The sequence below is a fragment of the Lontra canadensis genome, unplaced genomic scaffold, assembly GCF_010015895.1.
Source record: "Lontra canadensis isolate GAN:19392208 unplaced genomic scaffold, GSC_riverotter_1.0 scaffold8, whole genome shotgun sequence".
Lineage (NCBI taxonomy): Eukaryota > Metazoa > Chordata > Mammalia > Carnivora > Mustelidae > Lontra > Lontra canadensis.
In genome coordinates this window covers 29,132,779-29,160,108 of record NW_022631002.1, presented here as the reverse complement: position 1 = coordinate 29,160,108, position 27,330 = coordinate 29,132,779, and the positions used below count along the sequence as shown (strand labels likewise).

The window sequence follows — 27,330 nt, the reverse complement described above, 5'->3', positions numbered from 1 at the left end:
CTCCTGTGATTGTAATTAAGCCATCAGGAAATGTGAGACCTGGAAAGAGACTTTGGAAATCACCTTGTTCAAGCATCTCATTTTGTAGATGAAGACACTCAGGCAGGGAGAACGGCAGTGACGTTTCCAAGGTCACGTAGTTCCCTAGCGACAAGGAAGTGTGACATGCCACAGGAGTTCATGTAAAATGCATTGGGAGTTCAGAACAGACGAGATTACTTCCTGCTGAAATTAAATTCAGGTGAAGCTTAAGATCCTTCAGGACTTTGCTCTCAATACCTTTTCCCATTGAAATCTTTCTGTAGATTTATAATGAGCCAGTCATCCCTCTTTGGTTTATTTCTGTGAGTAGAGGTCATTGAGAAGTAATTTGTATAGGATACGTGTAATTATATACTAAATTCATTGGCTTCACAAGCAGAGCTAGTTAATAGATATCCCCAGTAAGAAGATTGAAATGGTACAACATTTAATCAGGAATGGCTTCAGGGAATCGTGTGTAAATTGGCAGAGTATTTGATTTTCCAGTGCTAGCTTTGCTGACAATGCTTGTTACTCTCGGATCTTAAAAACCAAAAAACCCCAAACATATATACACACATGTGCACAAATTCTATCAGAACACATGAACAACTCCTTGTTTAATGTAGTTCTACACCTTGTTCTCTGACTTGAATACCTTTAGAAGGACCAGGTAAATAATCATTGGTTACTGTTTTTTGTTCATTTGGAAGGAAACGCTTTCTGCAACATTGTCTTTCTAGGAAAAGCAATTCTTAAGAATTTTCACTAGTGCCAAGTATTGCAGATTCTTCGTATCGTTTCCCAGATTTCCCAGGGAGGGTGAAAGGAGGAAAAGGGAGAGAAGCCAATCCATGATGGTGAGTATGCGATTCTCTGATTCTGCTGAAAGCAGGGACTTCGTAATAATTTTCTTGGATTCTAGGACTCCCATTTCATGTCTTTGACCCAGGAAAAGTTGAATTCATTTAAGGCGAGAAATTCGTTACCGTACTTTACGTTGAAATGAGTAACTTCTCTGCCTTAGCTCATCTTTGACAGCATGAAAGGTTAGATGGAAACTGCAGCTAGGAGTTTGGGAGCATTCATAATCATAATTTTTTTTAAAAAAATGCTGTGATATTTAATGTTTTCCCATGATTCCCTGCATCCCTGTCTGAGGTCTCAAAGCTCGTTTGACTTTGCTTCATTGTATTATGCCATGTGCTGTTTTTTTTTTTTTTAAAGATTTATTTATTTATTTTAGAAAGCAAAGTGGGGAGGGGCCAAGGGAGAGGGAGAGAGAGAGAAAATCTCAAGCCGACTTTCCACTACACGTGGAGCCTGACTGACTCGGGGCTCATAACCCCGAGATCATGACCTGAACTGAAATCAGCAGTTGGATGCCCAACCGACTGAGCCACCCAGGCATCCCTGTTCGTTATTTGTGAAGTCACTTACATTGTTCAGTAAAACTGGTTTGGTGTTCTCAGTCACATTTAATCCCTGTGGAAGTATTTATGCACTGAAGAATAAGCATCTGCTGTTTGGCAAGCACTCTTCTAGATGCTGAGCTTATAGCCACCAGCAAAAATCCCTGCCCTCACAGAGCTTATGTTTTAGCAAGGAGAGAGAACACAAATGAACAAGAAGGTTGTAAACAAGGGGGAGGCACAGGTGTACAGTTTTAAGTAGGAGAGTAGGCTTCCTTATGAAGGTCATGTTTGAGCTAAGCCTGGAAGGAGAGAGTGAGTGGGAGGAGACCGGCCTGGGTAGAGGGAATATGGAAGGCCCAGAGATGGAACGTGATGTTGAGATATTTCAGAAGCAGCAAGCAGGGATAGAATTGAGTGAGAAGAGGGGGAGTAACAGCAGTGAAGACGGAGAGGAAGGACTAAGGGTGCAGAGTGGGCGGAAGCTATTAAAGAAGTAATACTGTAACACAAGGGACTGGGCTTGTCTGTTGCATGGCATGAAATAGGAGCCATTGTGGTTTTGAGTGGAAGGAGGGAGGCAGCGCTGGAAGTAGGAGAAAGAGGCGATTGCCATAATCCAGAGGAGGGGGGCCGGATTAGAAGAGGCAGAGGTGATGAGGAATGTTTGTATGATGTCACCCATCTTTTCACTGGTGAAGAGTGGCAGTGTTCAGTGCTGGTGAGAAAAGAAGACCTACAGGGCCATCTCCCAGTTGCTAAGGGAAGGCCAGCCAACAAGGGGATGGCTGATTTCCTCCCCCCTCCCTCAATGGTTTTATTGTGCTATAACTTACACACAGCAAACTGTACATATTTAAAGTTTAGTTTCCTGAGTTTTAACACACCTGTGAAACCATGACCATGATCAAGACAGTGAACGTGTATCAATTATCCCCTGTAGTTTCATCCTGCCCCTTGGTTGATCCCTAATGATTAATGATGTTGAGATTTGTTTCATGTGCTCCTTGGCCATTCATGTATCTTCTTTGGAGAAATGCCTCTTCAAGTTTTGTTTGTTTCTTTGTTTTTAAAGATGGATTTATTTATTTATTTATGTATTCATTTTAGGGGGAGGAGGGTGGAGGGAGAGAGAGTCCCAAGCAGACTCTGTGCTGAGCGTGGAGCCCAATGGGGCTCGATCCCACGATCACAGCCTGAGCGGAAACCAAGAGTCAGACACTGAACCAACTGCACCACCTAGGCGCCCTTGTCTCTTCAAGTTTTTTGCCCATTTTTGAATTGTGTTGCTTTTTTAGTTGTTGAACTTTTGGAGTTCTTTGTATACTGTGGGTATTAAATCTCTGAACAGATGTATGATTTGAAGATATTTTACCAAGAATGGCTGAATTTTTAACGATGTATTTGTGTGATGAGTAGGAGATGAGGACAGACTGGAGTGGAGTAAGCTTTATTGTCTAGGACATTAATTGGGCAATTGAATTCTGTATTACTGAATGACATCATTTATGTTAGCATCCCAGAAATGCTCCTTTCCAGTGTACTTTTTCCCCCAACAGTAACTACTGTCCTGGCTTCTGAGGCCAAACGTTAGTTTTGTCCATATTTAAATTATGAATTAGAATTGTAAGCTCCTTGAAGGTGTGGTTTGTATCCTTCTTTGTATGTGCATTTAATGGTAGAAGAGTATTTTTTGCCTAAAGTCAGTATTTTTAGTTTTGAGTGGCTTATGCTATTTATCTGTATTCTTGCCACTGTCCAATAACTGATTTCTGCAACTACGATATCTGTTTAGAATTAGGATTCTTTTGATTGCAAATAGCAGATAGCTGGGCTAAACAGGTTTAATTTAAAAAGATAAGGAATTGGCTCATTTAATAGGAAGCCCAAAGGTCTCACTGGCTTCCGAAAGTGGACCTCGTTTCCACTTAGTGTGGAAACGAGGTCCACTACATTTCCAGTAGTGTGGTCAGTTTCCAGTTTCTTTCCCTTCATAGCCCTTCTTGAGCTATTGCTTTCCTTCCTTGGGGCAAGCAAATTTCTTGTGGCCCCTAAATGCCTACCCTCAGCTGTTGTGGCCACTCCTTTTCTTTTTTATGACCTTTGAGAAGGACAAAAGCTGGGTGTTGGACAGGTGCCTTGAACTCCGGGTAAAGCTTTGCCTGAAGCTAGATGAACAAATAATTATCCTCTTTTGATTAATCTAGTTTGGTTCTACCCTTTCACGTTATTTACAACGTGATGTTTTCTTGTAAATCTCTACCACCCTGTCCTTTCCTGAGGCTGCCCAAAGAGTTGCAAGCTCTATTGTTAGAAGATCTGGTTTGGAGAATGTATTGTTTGACAAGTATCTTTGCTTCCTTTTCTCATTTCCTATTTTACTTCAGATAATGTAATGGTTTTGAAGCTTTAGCCAAGAGCCCCCAGAACAATTTTTCTCTCCTTTTATCACTTTTGCTTTTTCCTCCCAAGTCCATGAAACGTGATATAATAAGGTTCTCCTATGTATGCGAATATATCTTTTTTTTTTTTTTTTTTTCTCATGCTTAATCTGAAAGCTGAAAGAGCCAGACATCGTGTTGAAAGGCTTTAGACTTTTTGGGAAAGAGTTTGCAACATTTCTCTTGAAATCCCAGAACATTTATGATTAATTTTATAATCTCTGTGTGTCAAGGGACTATGTTTGACCTGAAATGCTTGTTTTGAGACATCTGAGAGCAGCGTCCAGCTGCTTCTTACAGACTGTGAGCTGCGACTGATTAGGTAGCCCCCCCCCCAACTTCAAATGTCTCTGAATTCATTTCTTGAGACTATTCATTCATACCTCAATGGCTGGGAGGGAATTTGCTCTAAGTCTGCAGCAGGCCTTGACTACTTGTTCTTCCCAACCAATCAAGGAAAGCGTGGTGAAGTTGTAGAAATCTCCCAGGACAGCTTCTTGGCGAACCCTTCTTTCCTTAGGGACATGCCCTTCAAGAGTCTTTCCTAAATGTTCTCTGGCTTACGCCATTTGCCATTACTTTGGAAAACTGTCCAGAAAAATTATGCAAGGTCTGCACGCAGAAGTGTCTGCCTTCCAGAGGGATCACTCTGAAAAACTGCATCATAGGATCTGACCTATGGAAAAGTCTTTCACGTCTGTCATTGCCCTCAGTCTAAATTCCTGACTGTGGTTCGCAAAGTGTCCTGGCTTCTGCCTCCCCACCTCTCCAGCCTCTTCTTTTTCATGACATGTATGTCATGTATGACATGTATGTCATACATGAATGATATTGTATGTCATTCACGTGATACACTTGCAACTCTAAAGAATTAATTATGTTCTTGTACACCCATTAGGCCATCTCCCCCCCACCACCACCACCACCAAAGGTATCTTCCCAAACTCACCTTCTCCTTTTCCCTTCTGACTCTTTACCTTTTTTCAAAACAGATTCTCTGTCCCAGATCCTGGAATATCACAGACTAGCACAGGACCCAGAGAAAACATCATGAGGTTTTGTATACCAGCTGACTAGCTGCAACTTCTGGGTTTCTCCTGCCTCAAGATCTGGGATACAGATAGGAAGGGACCTGCTACTGAAGCCCTTCTGGGTACGGGGTTCAGGAAACAGAGTAGAATTGCCGGGGCCAGAGTCTTAGAAATCTTAGCACTTGGCCAAGGGAATAGGGAATAGGAAACTGGGCTATTAATGTGTAGTGACGATGAACATATATTTACACATCAGGGGAATTATCGACATACAGTATTAATGGGATATGTTATTAAACGGGACAAAATTTTAAGCGCTGTATTTTATTTGACTGGAACTGTCTTCTCTTCCTTCATGCTCAGGTTTCTGCCTTTGTTTCCTATACGACAGTGGTTGCATACAGCTTGAAAAATACAAACAAAATACTGGATTGCATTTATCTTTTCCCAAATGGGAATTAATTGTTCTTCAAAAACTAACATAAAGAAATCAAATTGGTTAATTGGGGGGGGAGTTGGTGTTTTAAACTGGGCATTTAAATTCAGCATTCTTTTGTATTTTGGCACATCTTTCACTTCTTTAACAGTTTAGTTAGTGGGAACTAGGAATGCATCAGACACACTTGAGACACTCACAATCCTTTCAGTGTTACTGAGGTTTAAAGGCAAGTAGGGGCCTCTTGCCTCTGCTTGTTTCCAGAATAACACGAGGCAAGAGTAATCAGCTGCAGTTGCTATAGATAATTACAAGTTGATTTTATTGAGAAAGTGAGCAACACTATACTTATGCAATAAAAAATTTATCAGATGTACAGCTTCCCTCCCTTCTCCATACCCAGCCCAAGGGGGAAACAAACCCTCAAGAAAACCTTATTTTAATGAGCACATTTCAAAGGTGCTGGATTTATGGGAGACATCAGGAAGCACTGATTGCAATTACCATCTCTGTCCTTCCAGACTTTACTGGTGCCATATTGGGCCGAGGGGGTGGGTGGGAGATAGAGGGAAAAGTTGTCAACCAGCCCATCAGCCATACTCTCTGGAAACCACGACAGCTTTCTTGCCATTGCCATTTAGAAACTGTTTTTAAAGTGCATAGTTGGTTTCACCAGAGAGAGACATATGAAAAACCTTCTTAAAATATCTCTATTCTTCTTCTCGGTGCTACTTGCTACCTCCATTGTCAGTAGGAATCTCTAGAAGGAACCCACCGAAGGCCCCAGGGTATCACAAATATAAACATACAATTTCGCATAGCTGTATTCTTTTGCTAAGTTGATCTGCTTATCAAATAACTTAGCATTAATTACTTTATTATGTTGTATGCTATTATTAGTCGCCTGACATCATTACTATTTTATTCAGCCTGGCTTCCTTGCTGATACGTGCAGTAGACATTTCTATCAAATGACAATATCGGGATTCTAGAGCAGGGCTGGGCAAAGGTTTTCTGAGTAAGGGGCTGGCCAGATGATGAATATTTTCGACCTTGTGGGCCCTATAGTCTGTGTCTTAGCTGCTCGGCCTTGGACAGTGTGTAAATGAATGGGCCTGACTGTCTTCCAGGTACTTTGTGTAAGCAGGTGAGAGGCCCGGTTTACCTGTGGGCTGGAACAAAGTTCATAGATGTAAATGCCTGTAGGGGCCAGGAGGTACGGCCAATGCAGGGAAATGGCTGACGGGGACAGCCGCTCTCAGAGAGCACTTGCCTCATCTACAGGGGACAGCTGTTTATTAGCTCGGCACTGGCTCAGGGATACCAGATCTTATAATTCAAGAATAGCTTGACCTTTGTATTTTTATGCAAAGAGTTTCTCTCGGCAGCTAACTTAGTTTTGTTAAGAAAACATAGAGCAGGTCAAGTTGTACACCTTTTGCCGGCTCTTTTCTGGTCGTTAAGATCTAGTTTTGCAAATTCCAGAAATTTCAGGCATAAGTGTATTATAGGTAAGACATGACTAGAGAATGTCATCAGATGCGAATGGCAAATATTTAGTTTTGCTGGTGCTAAGTCCCCCTTCTAGAGCCAATGACACATATCAGTAATTGATTATACCATTCTCTCTCCTGAGCTTAGAGAAGAATTCAGCATAATTCTGTACCAGGGCTCACAAAAGCCACGACCAGTGAATTAGTTGTGTCCTCTGATATGTAAGGTATTTATCATTCCTGTTCTAGAGGGTTCTCCTTTAAGTGTTTTTGGGATTAGCGGAAAAAAGTGGCTTTAGACTTTTTTACTATAGGACTTTATTCTTAAAGAAAACTTGCTAAAAGTTGTTCCTAACTAAAGAATGCTTGAGAAAACGGATCCGAAATAACGAATGGGAAAAAAAAAGGGTAAGATTCTTTTCAAATGGCAGTATCAGATTTTAAAGGTTATATATTATTTTAGAGAGAGAGAAAGCAGGGTTGGGGGTGGTAGGGGCAGAGTGAGAGGGAGAGAGAAACTCAGGCAGACTCCCTTCTGGGTGTGGAGCCCAATGCAGGGCTCGATCCCATGATCTGGAGATCATGACCTGAGCCGAAACCCGGGAGTTGGACGCTTAACTTATTGTGCCACCCAGGTGCCCTGTGGCAATATCAGATTTCAGATTCTATCTTAAGGAACTGAAGAATATCCAAAGTTGGATGTGTCCTTAAAGGTCATTTAGTAGTGTTCCTTCCCTGAATTTCCCAGGACACTGGTCTGTTGTGTTTTTCTTTTTTCTACCATACCTGTGCAAAGTAACGTGAATTAATAATTATAAAGGGGCTTTCTTCCTCTCCCCTCTTCTTTTACTGCCTTTGACCCTTCTGCATAGTTATTGTAGAGTAACGTGTTCCGAATTTAGGAATTCCATATATGGAGATGGGCCATCTGGGATGCTTGTACTTTTGGATTGTGTGGATGACCTGAACATTATATAGCCTGGGTGAAGCATGCTTCCTTGCCCATGTGTCACAGAGCGCTTTACATCTTCTTGGCTTCCTTCAGCATTCCTTACTCGACCCTTTGGGAATCTAGACCGTACTTGGCTTTCCAGTTTGATCTTCTCCAAGAATTCTGCTCGACCCATTTGGAACTTCATTAAACATGTCTCTCCTCTAAACTTCTGTACTGTTGTTTTTTTTTTTTAAGATTTTTTAAATTTATTTGAGAGAGAGAAAGAGGGAATGAGAGAGCGCATGAGAGGAGAGAGGTCAGTGGGAGAAGCAGACTTCCTGCTGAGTAGGGAGCCTGATGCAGGACCCGATCCCGGGCCTCCAGGATCATGACCTGAGCCAAAGGCAGTCGCTTAACCAGCTGAGTCACCCAGGCGCCCTAAACTTCTTTACTGTAAAGACCTATGCTAAATGAACGGTGTCATGCTTTATTATGTTATTTGATTTAATTTGCAGGGTTTTTTTTTTTTTTTAATTCCCCTTCAATTAACAGTTTTCTTTTCCTGCCATCTATCTCAGAAAGGACTGTGAATGGGTGTCAACAGAGCATTTTGTTTTTAAGTAAGCAGTTAAGTACAACTGGATGCCTTCTGTGTGCCAGTTAATAGGGCCCTAAATGTGGATGAAATGGAAAAATGGACCCATCCCTTAAAGACCGGGTCTAGCATCTAATGGAATTTAAACTCTCCTTTTTCTAGTCATCAGAGATGAACATTTATAACTTCACTAGAAAGAAAGCTTCCCAGGGGCAAAGCTCTTTGATTGATTCATTGATGGAGCCCAAGTGCCCAGGTCAGTGCCTCATATAGAGTAAGTACTTAATATTTCGTAAATGAACTTTTACAAGTTTTTATATAGGGCAATCCCTATAGGACTGCTCATGTAGGCAGAGCACACTTTACAATTTGTTTATGTGTCTCTGCCCTCCTGTACCCCAGACACATTGTCCTTCTCCCAGAAAGGTCAGTTGCAAGTATCCTTCTAGAGTAGAATATCCTTCTAGAATATTACCTGTACATATATAGACACCTGTGTGTATATGTTTGTATTTTTTACACAGATTATAGCCTGTCAGTTTCTTTCTCTTAAAAATGTTTCAGGTAGTTCTGTATCAGTGCATATTACTTTTAATGGCTACAGAGTATTTTATTGCCTGGACATTCCATAATTTATTTAACCAGAAACTTATTGATGGATATTTAGATTGCTTGCTTCCTTCCTTCCCCCCTTCCTCCTCCCCTTCCTTTCCTCTTTCTCCCTCCCTCTCTTTCTTTCTCTCTTTTAAGAGAGAGAGCGTATGGGCATGGATGCATGCACGTGAGCGGGGGTAGGGGGGCAAAGGGAGAGGGAGTGAGAAAGAGAATCCCAAGCAGGCTCCATGCTCAGCATAGAGACTGGCTGGCTTGGGGGTTGATCCCATGACCCTGAGGTCTTGATCTGAGCCAGAATCAAGAGTCAGATGCTTAACTGGCTGAGCCACCCAGGTGCCCCTATTTAGGTCATTTCTGATCTTTTGCTCTTTTTTTTTTTTTTTTTAAAGATTTTATTTGTTTATTTGACAGAGAGAGATCACAAGTAGGCAGAGAGGCAGGCAGAGAGAGACGGAGAAGCAGGCTCCCTGCGGAGCAGAGAGCCCGATGCGGGGCTTGATCCCAGGACCCTGAGATCATAACCTGAGCTGAAGACAGAGGCTTAACCCACTGAGCCACCCAGGCGCCCCTGATCTTTTGCTCTTATAAACAACGGTACACTAAACATCCTTGCTCAAAAGTCATTTTGCAACCTCTGCAAAAAAGAATTTAAGAATACATTGCTAAAAGTGAAAATGTGGAATTCTTTTAAGTTCAAACTGTTTGTGCATTTATAATTTTGGTAAGTATCGTCATATTGTCCTTTACAGAGAGTGTGAGTATGCTGTTGTGCTGCACTCTTACTGACACTGTTTATCAAAATGTTTGTTCTTTCCTGATATGGTAAGTTAGAAATATCCGTTGTGGCTTTAATTTGAATTTCTCTTATATGACCAAGTTTGAACTTCTTTTAAACGTTTGCATACTTATCTTTTTTCCTTTTATGTGTTCTGTCTTCAGAACTTTTGCCCATTTTTCTGTTTGAGTATTGATCTTTATCTTATTGATGTGCTGTAGTAGCTCTTTATATATTAAAAAGTATTTCTCTGACTATAGACAAATTTATAGACGAATTTAGGAAGAACTGACGTTCCCATGGTGTTCAGTTTTACATCCCAAGAACATAATATGTCTTTACATTCATCTAAATTTTATTTTGTGTCCTTCAATAAATTTTAAAGTTTTTTTCTTACAGACAATACTCTGTTGCTTGGGATATATTTGTCCTGGTTGATTAGCAGATTAATAATAATATTATTTGCAAAAAAGCACTTTTTCTTAGGAATAAAACCTTTTTCTTTTGTCTCATTATGGCTCATTTCTTATGCCTTTCCAGAGAGCACACTCATGTTGGTCACTCCTTCCAGAGTAATGATGAGTCATTGTGATGATAAAGGATACTGTTTCCTAATTCTTGACTTTGGGAAAATTTCTGATGTTTCCCTGTTAAAATATGATGCTGGCTTTGTGGTTGAGAGAGCTCTGTATTTTATTGTGTTAAGGACCTGGCCGCTTGTTAGTTTTATTGATGTTTTTGATTATAGAAGGATGTATTTTTATTGAATATTTTGTGTATCTCTGGTGACTCTTTGTTTTCATCTAAGAATGTGATTTTTGTGTGTGTGTGTAAGTATAAGCCTTTGCATATTGAACTATCTCTGTATTCCTGTGATAAGTTCTACTTGGTCATGGAATGTTATTCTTTTAATATGCTGTTAGATTTGGGTTCTCTTTCCCTATATTTAAGAATTTTGCATTGATTCTCAGATATGAGGAGTGTGTGTGTGTGTGTGTGTGTGTGTTTGGATTTTGATACATATTATTCTATCTTCAGGAAAAGAATTTGGAAACTTCTTTTTCTGTGCTCTTAAACAATTTAAAGTAGATGGAAATAACCCACTCCTTAATTGTTTGGTAGAATTCTTCTTTGAAACTCTTGACACCTATTTCATCGTAAGAGAGAGTTCTTTGACAACTTTCTCTTTACCTTTTATGGTTTCACTAGCTTTTCTCCCCTTCTGGGGATGATTTTGGTAGTTAAAAAGTTCCTTAAAAACTGTCCATTTAATCCATATTATTTAATTTATTTGTGTGGAATTGAATAAATCATCTTTTATTGTTCTTGGTATCTCTGTGGTTATTTCCTCATCATTTAAAGATTTGTTTGATTAAAGAATAAAGGATGTGTTAAAGACAATTGAAAGAATGTGTTTTTTCACAAAATATGATAGAAAAGGATATAGTTTATTTCCTATCCATTTTTTATTAAAACTTAATATTTTCTGAGCTAATGATTATAAGACCCGGAACCTGAGATGAGAGATTTCCTTTCTGATCTGGCTCTTCTGTTTCTGACAGGCCCAGAAGAGGAAAATGAGGATGACCCTCAGCTCGAAGGCAGAGACCCGGATATTTGGCATGTCGGTTTTAAGATCTCATGGGACATCGAGACTCCTGGCTTGGCAATACCCCTTCACCAAGGAGACTGCTACTTCATGCTTGGTAATTAGGAGGGTCAAAGCTGCATCAGTGCTCTCGTATCTTAAGTTTTAGATTACTGGCTACATATTTGGAATGTGTCTTTTTTTTTTTTTTTAAGATTTATTTATTTATTTTAGAGAGTGTGTGTGTGGGAGCGAGTTGGGGAGAGGCAGATAGACTCTCCAAGCTGCCTCCCCACCAAGCGGGGTGCCCACCATGGGGCTCTGATCTCACGACCCAGAAGATCATAACCTGAGCCTTAACCGACCGAGCCACCGAGGCGCCCTTCAAATGTGTCTTTTGAAACAAGCTCTTTAGGTATCTTATAGCGATTATGAATCTTCTGCATGGAACCAGGTTTTTTTTTTTTTTTTTTTAATCCCTTGTTTTTCTAGATGCTGCCCACTTACAAAAGTTGCTTTTATTTCCTCCCCCATACGGAGTTCCCCACATGTGCTAAAGGGTTTTCAGGACTTCTCGTCAGTTACTCAGTCATCTGAATGAGCTTATCAGTGTGAAGTATTCGGATGATTTCCCCGTCTTGTCAGTTCTTAGTGAAAGTTTTTTCCGTTTGGAATTGAGTTTCTTCTCAGGCACAGCTGACCCGACCGCAGGGCCTTTCTTTCCACTCGTCGCTGAGTTCTCTGGAGAGCAGGATTTCAGCTGTGCTTGGGCTGACCGAAGCGGTGGTGTTCGTGCACCTTTTGCTATTGGCTCTTCGCTCTAAGCGTTTTGTTTGGGTTTTGGGCTTTCTGCCTGTTTTCCAGTGCGCAGCACAGAGACGGTATCCTTTCTTACTCACAAAGCCTCTCTGGGTTTATTCTGTCATTGGCTTTAACTCCTGACTATCCAGTGTTTATCTCACGCTTACTGGCCTGGAGGAATCTAATCACTGTTGGCTTTAGAACTGGGGAGCGCCAAGGCTCAAAGTGGGTATTTATGAGAAGAGTTATTTCTCAATTAATTGAGTATATATAGAGGGCCCGCTGTGTCCTCCATGCTGTGTAAGGTTCTGGAGGAGCTCTTGAAGATGGATAAAACTTGGTCCTTGCCTTCTAGAAAATCACAGTGTGGATTAGCTCTTTAGGTCATTACTGCATTAAGCATTTTCCAAATTTCAGTCATTTACACGTCGGCCTCAAGGTTCTCGCCATATCCCTGTGTTGCCTGTGCTGTTAACTTATGTATTATTTTTCTCTAAATAAATTCACTTTATATTTTTGTGAATAAATATAAATAAAATGAATAAATGAATAAAATTTAAAATAAAGTGAATAAAATAATAAAATTAAATAAAATAATAAAATTAAATAAAAATAAAGTGAATAAAATTCACTTTATATTTTTCCCTAAATAAATTCGCTCTAAATAAAATCACTGAAGTGGATTTACTTTAGAAGGAGATTTTATGGGGTGTCTGGGTGGCTCAGTGGGTTAAAGCCTCTGCCTTCGGCTCAGGTCATGATCTCAGCATCCTGGGATCGAGCCCCGCATCGGGCTCTTGGCTCGGCGGGGAGCCTGCTTCCTCCTCTCTCTCTGCCTGCCTCTCTGCCTACTTATGATCTCTGTCTGTCAAATAAATGAATAAAAATCTTAGGAAAAAAAACAAAAAGGAGATTTTATAACACTATCTTAAACAGAAGACCAGTATCACTTGGATTATGAAACAGTATTAAGGACCTGCTACTTTGGTTTGCTGAAGATCCTGAGTCCTGTTCTGTCTTTGTTAAAAGAGACACATGTCACTCTTAGAGAGGTGTTAACTGTATAATGTTACCAATCGGAGACTTTCTCCTTGTCAGTTACTTTGTTCAGGACTTTCTATTAGCAGTTTGTATCTTTGAAAGAAGTGAGAGTCATTTGGTGCCATTCTAAATGGCTATATTAATTTCCTGAATGCAGAAGTAGTAACTATACATTGTAGAAGTTCACCTGCCATCTGTTTATTTAAGAATATTTTGTATGTTCTTTTCTGATTATGAAAGAAAAATACATGTTCATTGTACAGAAAAGAAATGCTGAAAAGTATGAAACGAAAGAAGAATATAAAAATCAGGTTCAGACCTGTTTTGGTCTTTTTTTCTATGCATATATGTATCTGGAATAATAGTAGTATGTGAATAACAACCACATTGACTGGGGACTCACAACAACCAAGTGTTCTTTTAATCACCTCCATAACCTTAAGAAGTAGACGGTAGTTACATTGCGCAAGAATCAGTTCAGTTTAAATTGATGTAGTGACACAGCTATGTGACTAACAGTTACACAGTTAGTAGGGTGCATGGATTGGAACTTGTTCTTTAATCCCATTTGGGCTCTGACACCCAGGTCAACCACCCCTTCCTCCTCCTACTTGGGTGCTAACCCCTGCCCTGGGCTCTGGGGCCCTCCTCTCTCCCTCACCGTGATGCCTCTGCTTCAACTAAAGGCTTCAGGACCAGATTGTTCAGGAAGGAAAGAAGAGGATGACAAGAGTGTTCTGTGTGCTTTTTTCTTTGCCCTTTGTTTTTAAAGTTATGTTTCTTTTGCCTCAGAAATAGATTAGTAATAAAAATATTAAATAATTACCTTGTCCTTTTTACCATATGTTATAATGAATACGCATTTTTAAATATACATTTGTCCTTTTAGCTACTGTAGGTGCTAATCAAAAGTAAGTGCTGTTATTTTCTAGGAGCTGATGTCCAGGACCTAATATCCATTCCTGATTTCCCAGCTCCTGCATTCAGATACCGGGGAAATGGCTGGTACCTTCCTGATCGGGGCCAGGCACAGCACAGTGCACCCAAAGTGTGCTTTTAGAATATCTCCATTTAGAATATATTTTCTTTATTCTTTATTATAATTAAAGAAAATTACTCTTTTCTTGCTAAAGTTGTCACAGATTCTAAAAGGAACTTTTCTTCCATCTCCTCTTAAACAAACTCAGACAAAAATAAAAGCAACTATAGTGTCTTGCTGCCTTTTCCTCTTTACTTTCTCAAATCCAAATCCTGCAAGGAGCCCTGTGGAGGGACCTCGGCTGTGTGCTGATATCTGAAATCTGAACTTCATAGCACTTATGAAAAGGAAACAGTTTAGCTCAATTTATAATAATATATTGGTCTGCAGAGGAAGTGCAGGCTGAACCCTGCTGTCTCAAGTAAATACTCCAGGGGTGTCTGATGGGGAACGTGTCGGGTGCTTGTAATAAATCCGCTGCCTGTGGACGTCAGTGAAGGCCCTGCTGGCACTGCCCGAGGACACGCTTAACTGGGGTTGTCACGGTTTTACTTTTAAATTGGAATCTTTGCCCTAATCTCAGAGTTAGCCATGACCGGATTTGCAAACAGATTTATAATTTTCACTAATTTTCCAACCAGGACTTCAAAACACACTTAGAGGGGGGGAAAAATACACCCTGGTCTTTCTCCGAGTAGGATGATTTACTTTGCCACAGATGTTTTCCATAGACTGAATGTAACCAGGGAGTTAGGGACTTAAAAAGTGGCTTGGAGACAAACTGTGGGTTTGTTTTTTGTGGAACAGATTATCCAGTTCAGGGGACATCAACCAAATTATGTTCATTAACCAGGAGCCAGGTGTGGAGATGGGCTGTGTCAGGACAAAGGTGAGGGCTAGGCGAACATTTAGGGCAAACCTCCTTTTTATCTCCCCCCCCCCCCCCCCCCCGGCTTCATTTATTACTCTTGTCACTTTTCATGACTCTGTTCTCTCTGGCCTCCTTATTTTTGTTTCCCTCAATCCAAATTAAATCTCATTTTCAAATAGTTATCTCAAAGCTTCAGTTGCCAAGTAAAATTTCCACGGCCAAAAAAAAAAAGAAAGAAAGAAAAAAAAGGCAGTGTAAATTGAAATGCATTGAAATGCACGCTGCTGCTTTTTTGGTTTTGCTTTCCTTCACCCACAGTCTGGGGCCAAATGCTGAAAGGCTATTTCCTGTCAGGTGACCAGGTTCCAGACTCACGGCCTTGTCTACCAGCCATGCGCTGTTCATCTCTCTCCCCAGTCTCTGCCTCCCCTGGACAACTGCTGTTCTGCCTGACACTCGCTTCCCAGGGTTACTGGGAGGCCAAACGAGAAAGTGCTTTGCATAGGGCAGGGTGGCCATGAACATGGGGAGCTGGGCCATGGCACTACGGGAGAGCTACTGAGGCGAGTGGGTGACAAAAGGGCACTGAGTATTGTGTTCTTATCCTGCTTCGGGCCCCCAGTTCTGCCAGCTTGGCACGTCCCTGTGCCATACCTATATTTCCATGACCACATAAAGGCACCCCAAGAAAGGGCCATCTCACCAACTGCTTCTTGAGGGGGAAAAGCGTCAAATCAGAGCTCTGGGGTAACCGTGCTCTGACCTTGGCTGAGGGCTGAGTTTACCAGCAGAGCCCGGTTAGCCACGTTTTACGGATTAGGTTCACCTTCTTTGAAATACCTGTGGCTTCGAGCAGCAAGACCTGGAGCACGGTGAGCGTTTGATGTGGTAGAACCTGAAAATATGTCCTGCTTCTATTTTTGGCATCAACATGAGCACTCTGGTCGGAGTCTGTTGCCCTGTGAGCAGGAAGAACAGAGGCTTCTAGGAGTTTAAAGTCTCTAAACGGGGGATCCTCTGGGACTTCACTTGGAGACTGTGGTATCTTTGTATCTTTGTATCTTTGTAAATCGCCCAGGTGTCCCTCAATCCTGCCCCGGTTCAGACATTTTATTCGAAGGAAAAGGCTTTTGTTATTTCTTCCTCTGACCCTGTTCCCTTCCTCCCCCAACTCCTGACTGACCAGCTGAAGTAAAAAGTACCTATAATTTATGGCTTAATCATAAATTCTCAATAATTATATTTTATTACCTCTCATGGGTCTTGAAACGTAGGTGCTATGTTCTGCTTTCTGCCGAGGCAAGGGAATAATAGAGAAACAGCAATAAATTATAACTTCAGGCTGCAGTCGGTAGGCTCGAGGAATTGCCATTTTGGTGGAAAGTGCTCGAACAGCTAAATGAGCACCTGTCATGTTTATTTTCACTTTGAAAAGCAGAAACGTGACAGCATAGTTTCAACTGCTTGTCCAATACGACCTCGTGGTGCTCTTCTTACCTTCTCAGCAACTACGGTGTTTGCTTCTCGCTTCTCGTGTTTTTGCAGGGTTGAGGATGTATCTGTCCTCCTGAACCTTTTACTCTGAAAATAAGCCCCCAAATGCTGACGGTTTCAAACTTGTGCTTGTTGTCTTGATACCTGGTTCTTTAGTATTCACTAGCATTGGGGAGAGGACATTTCTTGTGGAATTTGCTCAGAGGAGAGGATTCCCAGGTACTTGGAGGGATTTCCCTATTTCCTTGACTTTCCTTGCGTATCCAGTCTTTGTGCGTATTTCGCTGTCACTGACATCTTGAATTTTACTTGAGGAGCAAGAGTGCCTGCTGAGGGCCACTGTGATGGAGGCTCTGATATATGTTCTTTCTTTTAGTAAGTCCATCAGGCAAGTAACCTGTCCTCTCTCTAGGATCCCTGTATTTTTGCTAGAAAAGAAAATTGATGGGGGTTGCCTGCTAATGGGTGTGTGGATTTTTTTTCAGGGTTCTAAAAATGATCTATAATTCATTTGTGGTGATGGTCCCACAATCCTGTGAACATGCTAAAATACACGGAATCGTACATTTTTCAATGAGTGAATTGATTGGTATGTGAATTCTATCTCAAAAAAACTTTCACAAAACGAAAAGGAGGCTTAAGGGGCGCCTGGGTGGCTCAGTGGGTTAAAGCCTCTGCCTTCGGCTCAGGTCATGATTCCAGGGTCCTGGGATCGAGCCCCACATCAGGCTCTCCGCTCAGCGGAGAGCCTGCTTCCTCCTCTCTCTCTCTGCCTGCCTCTCTGCCTACTTGTGATCTCTGTGTGTCAAATAAATAGATAAATAAATAAAATCTTTGAAAAAAAAAAAGGAAAAAGAGGCTTAGAGAGGTAAATTAAGTAGTTCAGGGTGATGGACCTAGTGAAGCTTGAGTTAGAATGCAGGTTTTTCTGAGACTAGAGCTGTTCTTTTTTTCCCGCCAAACTGTGCAGCTCTACTAATTGCATAGTCATGGGATCTTTCTTCTTTCAAAGTGTGGAAAAAATAGCTGAAAAATATTATAAACAGCTGAAGAAGTAATAAATTAAATAAATAAATAACTAAATAGCTGAACAGGTAATACATCATACACATATATTCTCATTGTAAAGCGTTTGGATAGCATGGAATTATATAGAATAAAATTTGGAAGTTCTCCTTTACTTTCCTATCTTGTCCTTTTATGAACATTAGCAGAAATACAGTTATGCCAATATGATTTACATATATATTGCTGCTACTTTACAAAATAGCACACAAAGGGGACCTTATATATATTCTATCTATTACTCTACTTGCTTCCCCCTCCACCCTTAATGATAGGTTCTGGAGATCTTTCCCTGTCAGTATCTCATTCATATTGGTATCATTCTTATAAAAACAACACGTGGACTAGGAAATAAAAAGTCAAACATTGAGGATGATCTAAAACAGAAAGCGAAGAACTCCATGCTACCTGTCCCCAAGTTCCATTTCTCAGAAATAACTACTTTCGGTGCATTTGCCTTTTATTCTTTAAGTGATTACCTCCTTAACTCATAAACATATGCTTAATACTGCTCTCTCCATCCAGCAGCTTGAAGCGCTATCTGTTCCTCCATTAAGAAAAATGTGAAGAAAAGTGAAAAATGGGGATGTGGCTCTTACACTCTCTCACTCTTACTATTTTTTTTTTTTTTTAAGATTTTAGTTATTTATTTGAGAGAGAGAAAAAGAGAGAGAGTGAGAGCAAGCAGGAATAGGGGGAAGGGCAGAGGGACGAGCAGACTCCGAGCTGAGTGATGAACCCAGTTCTGCGCTGTGTTGCAGGACCCTGAGATCCTGACCTGAGCTGAAGTTAGATGCTTAACCCACTGAGCCACCCAGTCGCCCCTCACTCTTGCTAAGTTTTATTAGTTAACATTTACTTTTAGTTTTTTAGTTTAGTTTACTTTTGTTGTAATTGATTTTCTTCCAACCGATATTTAGATAGACTCTTTCTTGACTTTTAGGATGTAACATGAGGGATGAAAGTTCCCTTCAGCCAGCATATCATTACTTTTACATCACTGAGGATTATAATGTCTGTTTACACACGGGTGTATAATTTTGACAAGACTGCCGTGCTTTCTTTGTACATGGAGTCTGAAATTTGAAAGCCAGTACCTAACATGTCCTTTATTGAGGAACTAAATAAAGTGACTGGATCTATAAATAGAAGATAGGAGTCCACAATAACCATTAACCTTGTCCCATTGAAAGGGAATGTTACAAATGTCAGGTCAAGATTTTATAACAAATCAGAGGCCCAGAATCATGCCCCATTTTAGCTTGCTTTGTATTTGAACCAAGACTTTTCCTGTGTGGCTCTCCCTCTCCCCCTGGAAGTTGCAATCGCCTTTCTTTATTCTTAGTGAAAAAATAATGCCATAGTGCTGTTCCTTCGTCACATGATGTTCATGATGTTTTGTCTTACTACTTCTTCAAACCCACCAGTTACAGTTATCGTAGTAAGATTTCTTCCCCTTGTGGTCCTTGACTATTCTGTTTTTTATCTGGATCTCATGTCCTTCTTTCTCTTTCTTGGAATTTTCTAAAAAGGTCTTCTATCTACCCTATTTTAGGTTTCTAAAGATGTGTAACCTCTATAGCACCTAACACAGTACTTTGAATATGGTTGGTACTTTAATAATAATTTTTGAATTAATGAGTGGATGACTAAACCAAAGATTGGTACACTGCCCCTCCTCATATCATGGCAATAAACGTATAGGCAAGGGGCACCTGGGTGGCTCAGTGGGTTAAGCCTCTGCCTTCGGCTCAGGTCATGATCTCAGGGTCCTGGGATCGAGCCCCACATCGGGTTCTCTGCTCAGCGGGGAGCCTGCTTCCCTCTCTCTCTCAGCCTGCCTCTCTGCTTACTGGTGATCTCTCTCTCTCTGTCAAATAAATAAATAAAATCTTAAAAAAATGTATAAATAAACATATAGGCAAAAGAAATATTTATTCTGTCCTTGAAAGCTCCTAGCTAGAAAAGTTTATGAAGGCCTTCCCCTCAAACGGGGGCATTCATTTAATACTCGGGGATCCCCAGAGACAGCTTTAAGAATTTTCCATGGCAATCCATTCCTTCAGTGACCCATGCTTTGCTTGCTAATATCTAGTCCAAGTGACCATATTTGGAACATATTTGGAAGGAACATCCTTTTTTCCTCCTCAGAATTTCCCAAATTGATACCGTGTCCAAATCAATCTGTACATTCATTCCCTTCCAAATCATTTATTAAAAAAACTACTAAAGGTAACAAAAATGTGTTGGTTTCTTTTAAGCAGAGAATGCATGAGTTACTATGAATTTTGAGATCCTTTTATTCTCTCATATTTTCTCTAGTCAGAGTCATGCTGTATTAGGATAAATCTGCATCCGGGTTGGTTGGGTGGAAGTTCTCCCTTTGGCTGGCAGTCTTAATTAATTTGCCTTCTTTGGCTCTTCATCTATATAACATAACTCCTAAAAGCATGAACTGTGGAAAAGAAGTTTTTCAGACTTTTAATTTGATTGCATATCCTGTGTGTGTTCTTTGCCACTTCTGCAAAGATAGGAAGAATGGCCATAAAGGAAGTGTTTTTTTTTTGTTTGTTTTTTTGTTTTTTGGTTTTGTTTTGTTTTAATTGATCCTGTTGTAGGTGTCAGTTCAGGATGAGAGTAGGAATGAGTTCTCCCTTCCTGACACAGTCCCTGCAGCTCATTTCAAGGCTAGGCATTATAACCCATGATGGAAGGTTCCTCAAATTCTTCCTGTGGAATAATTCTTTTAGGTCCTATAAACATTGAAAAATTTTTAAAAAGACCTAAATTACAGCCCTATCATTTTCCTTCTCTTTTGTTTACACTGCTCCTTCCACCTTTTCAGCTATTTTTTCTCCATCTCGGTATATTTCTTTGAGACGACATTAAAAAATTAAATAGCCACAATGGCAGGGTCGCCAACCAGTCATTGTGGCTGCAATAGTTCCACCCCCCCCCCCCGGACTGTAGTGACTGGTACAGAGGTCTTATCTATTAGAATTACATTTTTTTTTGAGAGCCACTACTGTATTCTGTATATTCTTGCACTATACACAGCACTTAATGCCTTGTACATAACAGGAGCTTAGCACATATTTGGAAGGAACATCCTTTTTTCCTCCTCAGGCATTAGCCAGAAACCACAGCCATCAGCCTCAAGTACCAATGGAAAATTAGATGTGAGATAGGAGCAAATTAAGAGGGAAGGCAAAAAGGCATAGGGAGGACCAGAACCAAGAGGTTTAAGTGGCTGCTTGTGTTTCGTTCATTCACTTTATTAGGGCACTTCCGGTCCCCACTGAAGCAGTGGGCAGAAATGATGGTCCTGTGTCTTCCAGAAGGGAGAGGGAAGAAGACTGCTCATTTAGGTTTACTCATTCAAGCAAGCTCTGTCCCTTCTCATCTTTCTGTTTCCCCAAACTTCTCTGCCCTCCTGTTTCTTGAAAGGAGTTACAATCTGGAAGATTAAAAGCAACCCTTGCCAAAGTGGGATTAAAGTTCATTTTGCATATTTGGAAAAGGAAAGAGAATGATTAACCTCAAGAATCTAGTCTCTTTACAACCCAACAACAAACTAAGCATTCCATAAAAGTTAATTTAGAAACAAGAGGGGGAAAGTCGTGTATCCTGAGGCCATCTTCACCTCTGTACTTGGTTTTGTAGGACAGTTTTCCTTCCTGTGGAGTCCTGTATTGGGGGAAGGTTTACAGAACCATCCAAAGCTCATACCACCTTCACTGATGGTTAGGTGCCATTGTTTTCATTTGGGGAATGAATGCTTCTTTTCTGAGGATCTCCTCATTGAACATTATCCTTCGGATCGGTCTAAAATAATGATACTTACTGTTTTATTTTTTTATTGCTCCATACAAAAGTAGTAATATATGCCATCCAGTCAAAGATGCCATCAATCTGAAGATGTAGTCCAATTTCAGAGATACTAAATATGAAGAAGAAATATGTCCCTTGGAATTGATGAAATATGGTACATGTTCACTTTAAAGAATTTACAGACAATAGGAAAGTATAAATACAAATACATCATATTATCACCTTGCAGAGATAATATTCTTCATAACTATGTGGTTTAATTCCATCTAGTCTTTCTATGCTTGGAAATATATGGGGATTTTTTTTTCTTTTTAGAAAATATCATATTAGATACAATGTTTAATACCTTTTTTTAATACTTTCATATCTTGAGCATTTTTCCTTATTAAATATTCCTTGAGATGTGGTTTTTAAAAATGGCTTAAATGTTACTCCCCTGCTTTCGGTGGCTTAATGCATTTCCAGTGTTTTGAGATCAAGTATACTGCTCTGGTGAACATCTTTGTACATATATCTTTACAACTGGATTATTTCTTTAGGAAAAATTACTAGAAGTGGAATGCTTAGGTGAGAGAAGGGTATAACTATTTTAAAACTATACATATTGTATTGTCACACTGTCGTAAGGTTGTTTTCAGTGCACATTCCCACCATGGTGTATGAAATGCAGGTATCAGTTACTGTCACTAACCTCTATTTCCTCACCTTAGATAATACTTGGCATTACAATTTCAAAGTATTTTGCCACCTCAGTGAATAAACATAACATGCTGCTGTTTTAAATCTCTATTTATTTATAGATTTTATTTATTTATTTGTCAGAGAGAGAGAGGGAGAGAGAGACAGCAAAAGCAGGGGGAGCGGAAAGCCGAGGGAGAGGGAGGCTCTCTGCTGAGCAAGGAGCCCAGTTTGAGACTTGATCCCTGGAGCCCTGGGATCATGACTTGAGCTGAAGACAGAGCTTAACCTACTGAGCCACCTGGCGTCTCTTAAATTGCATTTTTAAATTTATTGATGTGGTAGAACTTTTTCCATGTTTGTTGGCCATTTATATACTTCTTTCTATTACTGTTCATCATCTGATCATTATTGGCCCCTTTTTCTATTAAGGTGTGTTTGTTTTTCTTCACATTTACTTTATTCAAACCCTTCAGCCCACTTCCCAAGTATTTTTTAATATATTCTTTTGGATTTTGACTTAGATATTTAATGTTATTTTTTTTAGTTGAAGCATCGTTACTTGATGATGATTTTTTTTAAAGATTTTATTTATTTATTTCTTAGAGAGAGAGTGATTGAGAGAGCACACGCAGGGGAAGGGACAGAGGGAGAGGGAGAAGTGGGCTTCCCGCTGAGCAGGGGGCCTGACACGGGTCTTGATCCCAGGACCCTGGGATCATGACCTGAGCCGAAGGCAGACACTTAACCAACTGAGCCATCCAGGTGTTCCAGTGATGATGATTTTTTATACTTGCATTAAATAACCATATTTGAAATTATTTAACTACTTTATCCTTACTGGTAATTTATATAATGTGGGGTTTTTCTGTCTTTTAAAGATTTATTTTTTAAATTGAGGTGTAGTTGATACGTAACATTATGTTAGTTTCAGGTGTACAACATAATTATTCAATGTTTGTATACATTGTGAAATGATCTTCACAGAAAGTCTAGCTAACATCCTTCACCTTATATAATGTGAAACTGAATAAAGAAAACCTCATGTATAATAGAGTTGGGAGGGGGCAGAAAGGGGAGCTCTCATGCCCTACCAACTCATCAAGTTAGAGGCCAGTAGGAAGATGCTACTTTACTGCTCCAGCAACAGGGAGGGAGACTTTTCCCTGGCCCTGCAACAAACAGCCCAGCCAATGAGAAACTGCCACAACTCAGCCAATGAGAAATCACCACCCCCCTGAACTCTCACTTTCTTCCAATGAACTTTTGTTCAAGCAGCCCCTCCCACCTCCTCCTCTTCCTCTATAAAATCGTGTTCCTCTTCTTTGTTCTCTGAAACTGCCTGTGGGTTTGGCATAGTTCATGTGTCCCCTGACATTGTTGTATAAACCCATTTTGCCAGTTAAACTGTTTTATTTTCAGGGTCAACGGTAGTTACAAGAAGTATGTTATTTTTTGTGTGTGTGTGTGTGATAAAAAATTTTAAGATCTACTTTCTTAGCATTTTTTCATTACATTACATCCCTGTGACCAATTTATTTTATAACCAGTTATTTTATAACTGTACCTCTTGACTCCCTTTACTCATTTCTCCCGCTCCTCATACCCCATCTCAGGCAATCATCAGTCTGTTCTTTGTATCTTTGAGCTAATTTTTTTTTGTCTGTGTTTTTGTTTTAGATTCCACATATAAATGAGATCATATGGTATTTGTATCTTTCTGCTAACATATTTCACTTTAGCATAATGCCCTCAAGGTCCATGCATGTTGATGTAAACGGCAACATTTCATACTTTTTTTTTTATGGCTAGATAGTGTTCCATTGTCTCTGTATACTGTAATTTCTTTATCCATTCATCCATCAATGGACAGTTAGATTGTTTCCATATCTTGGCTGTTGTAAATGATGCTGCAGGGAATATGGAGATGTGTATGTCTTTTTGAGTAAGTGTTTTCATTTTCTTTGGGTAAGTACCAAGAGGTGGAATTGCTGGATCATAGAGTAAATCTATTTTTAATTTTTTGAGGAACCTCCACACTGTTTTCCATAGTGGCTGTACTGATTTACACATTACCACGAACAGTGCAAAAGTTTTTCCCCACAACCTTGCCAATGTGATTTCTTTGATGATAGCCATTCTGATGGGTGTGAGGTGATATCTTTTTTTTTTTTTTTAAAGATTTTTATTTATTTATTTGACAGAGAAATCACAAGTAGGCAGAGAGGCAGACAGAGAGAGAAGGGGAAGCAGGCTCGCCGCTGAGCAGAGAGCCCGATTAGGGGCTCGATCCCAGGATCCTGGGATCATGACCCGAGCCGAAGGCAGAGGCCTTAACCCACTGAGCCACCCGGGCGCCCCGGTGTGAGGTGATATCTTATTGTGGTTTTAATTAGCATTTCCTTGATGATTAGTGATTTTGAGCATCTTTTCATGTACCTTTCTTAGAGAAATGTCTATTCAAATCTTCTGCCTATCTTGAATTGGATTGCTTGTTTTTTGCCTCTAAGTTGTATGGGTTCTTAATGTATTTTGGATATTAACCTCTTACCAGATATATGATTTGCAAATGTTTTCTCCTATCTCATAGGTTGCCTTTTCATCTTGATGGTGGTTTCCTTTGTGGTGCAATGCTATGTATGTATGTATATATGTATTTATTTGAAAGAGGGAGTGGCAGAGAGAGAGAGAGAGAGTGAGTCTCAAGAGACTCTGCACTTAGCATGGAGCCCAACATGGGGCTCAGTCTCCCAACTCTGAGATCATGACCTGAGCTGAAATCAAGAGTCAGATGCTTAACCAACTGAGCCACCCAGGTGCCCTTGTGCAGAGCTTTTTAAAAAGTTTGATGTAGTCCCACTTGTTTATTTCTGCTGTCATTGCTTTTGCTTTTGGTGTCATATTTAAAAAGTCATTGCTAAGACCTATGTCAAGGAGCTCACTGCTCTGTTTTCTTCTTACACCGTGGTTTTAATGATTTAAATAAAATGTAGCCTCTGACAAGTTTTTCATGAAGACCAATGGCAAGAGAATGGCGGTAGCTTATAGTCTATTAGTAGCTTATAGTCTTATTGAGTTTTTATATTATCTGAGAGTGACTTTCTATACCTTCACAGGCTGCTTCCTCCTTAAATAGCTATAGGATTCTTGCATGACAGACTTCCTACCTGGAAACTCTAGATATTGCCCCCTTGAGTTCTGATGTTTGGTATTAGAGAGATGTCTGAGGAGATCTTCATTTTTATTCTACCACAGTAAATTGTTTCTTTCTTTGAACATTTGTCATATTTTGTGTTTAATATTTGAGCAGAATATGTTTATGTACTTCAACCACCATTTTGTAGTCTAGAGTCCTTTCACAACATTGGGAAATACTCTTGTGTTAGTTCTTTGTGGTTCTTTCATCTGTCCTTTTTCTGTTGGCTTTCTAAGATTCTTCCTGTATATAAATTTTGGCTTCCAAAATCTTATCTCTTCTGTCACTAATTTTCATTTTTCGCTGCAAGTTCTAGGTGAATGTTTTGAGTTCCCTCATCCATTTCAGTAATTTGAGTTTTTTGTAGGCTGTGTTCTGCTGTCCACTCCGTCTTCCATCATTTTAATGAAGCGACACTATTAAAAAAAAACAATCCACTCCAGGTGATCTTTCCTGATTGCAGACTGTTCCATCTTCATGTCTACTTTCTCCGTTTCCAGAGGCAGTACCTTCCTGAAGCAAGTATCTTCTTAAAATATTGAGAATTTTATTCTCAATAAATTCTCAATAACTTCTCTTACTGAGAATTTTATAAAAAATTTGTCCTGTCAGTTTGAGTAAAACCTTTTGAGCAGAGATAGTTTCAAAGTGCTTCCTTTCCTGTGAACTGCCATGTTTTCCCATGAGTCTGGTGATTTGTCCCTCTCTGTTTCCCCTTACGGAAGGAGGACTAGTACTTGTTTATAGGCAAACTGGTGTTGAGATGATTTCTTTTGAAAACTTGGCATACATTGCTGCCCAAAACTTCAGTCGAAAGGAGGAAGGACAAAAATGTATCTATCCTTCCATGGCCAGATAATAGAGTTCATGAACGGGTGTGTCCTGTGTGGTGTAGATGCTTGCTGTGTGGGCAAAACATGGCCGCTTTGACCATCCTCGGCATACCTGCTTGCTCTGGTTTCTCACCTCAGCAAGGCCAGGCTGTCTTCTCAAAGTGGTGCTTGTACCAGCAACACGTCCTGGGGTCTCTGAGTACCATAGCTTGCCTGAATTTAAGGTCACCCCGTAGAGGCAAGAGGCCCATTCTTCTTTTCAGTTCAGGGGAGAGCGCTGTTCCTGGGATCAGCTCGCTGTGTTTACCAGAAAGCTACCCTTTCAGAGTAGACATGAGGCAGCCCTCTTGGCCCCTTCTTTAATCTCATCGTGCCTAACTGTATCCAGAACAACTCTTTGCAATTTCTAGCATATTAAGCACCTTTCTCTAATATTTAGTGCTGACAGTAGCTTTGGGCTAATCGAATAGCCCTCTGACCGTGTCTTTGGGGAAGCTGGGAGTGGGGCAGGTCGGGAGGCCTGAGTCTGTACCGACATTTTGCCAGGAAGCTTCCCCTCCCCCCTCTCGTTGGCTATTAAATTCTGAATATGTTCTCAGTCATGGGTGTCCCCATGTCTAGGAAAAATAAGGTCATAAATATTAAGATTGAGCGATGAGAATGGACAGGTGAGTAAGAATGAAAAGCTTCAGTGACTGTGTGAAGCCAGGAAGATTGGATTTCAGTATTGGGCCTATTTAGCTCAGAAGTGGGCCTTTAGTGAAGCTCTTGATTGTTACTTTAAGAAATTTGGGATGAAATAGGTCTGGTAACACACCGGACAACAAAACCAAGGAAGTAAGGGGCTGGGTTAAATGTGGGATGGCCAGCTCTGTTGGTCTGTGCGGGAGGGGATCTCAGCAGGTGGGATTGCAGGAGAATCGTAGGCATGAATCCGTCACCCTAGCAGAAATTATGCCTTTGCATCTATGGTCTTTTATATATGAGATGAGATTTCATGCTACAGCGGATGTCCATAGCTCCCTTCATTCACTGGCAGAGCACGTGGCATTTAGCAAGCAAAGAGTGAGAGCTTCTTATGTATTTGTTTTCTTTTTTATATTTTATCTTTTTTATTTTTTAAAGATTTTATTTATCTATTTTACAGACAGAGATCACAAGTAGGTGGGGCGGGGGGCGGGAAGCAGGCTCCCTGCTAAG

General features: G+C 40.3%; 1 protein-coding gene across 2 annotated transcripts in view; it reads left to right on the top strand.

Annotated features, from left to right (window-relative positions):
* Positions 1 to 27,330, top strand: part of FTO (FTO alpha-ketoglutarate dependent dioxygenase) — a 371,203-nt gene that overhangs the window by 123,469 nt on the left and 220,404 nt on the right. For both annotated transcript variants that reach the window (XM_032854458.1, XM_032854457.1), the window contains exon 4: positions 11,316 to 11,459. In XM_032854458.1, coding sequence (XP_032710349.1) covers positions 11,316 to 11,459 — 144 coding nt within the window. The remainder of the gene's footprint in view (positions 1 to 11,315; positions 11,460 to 27,330) is intronic.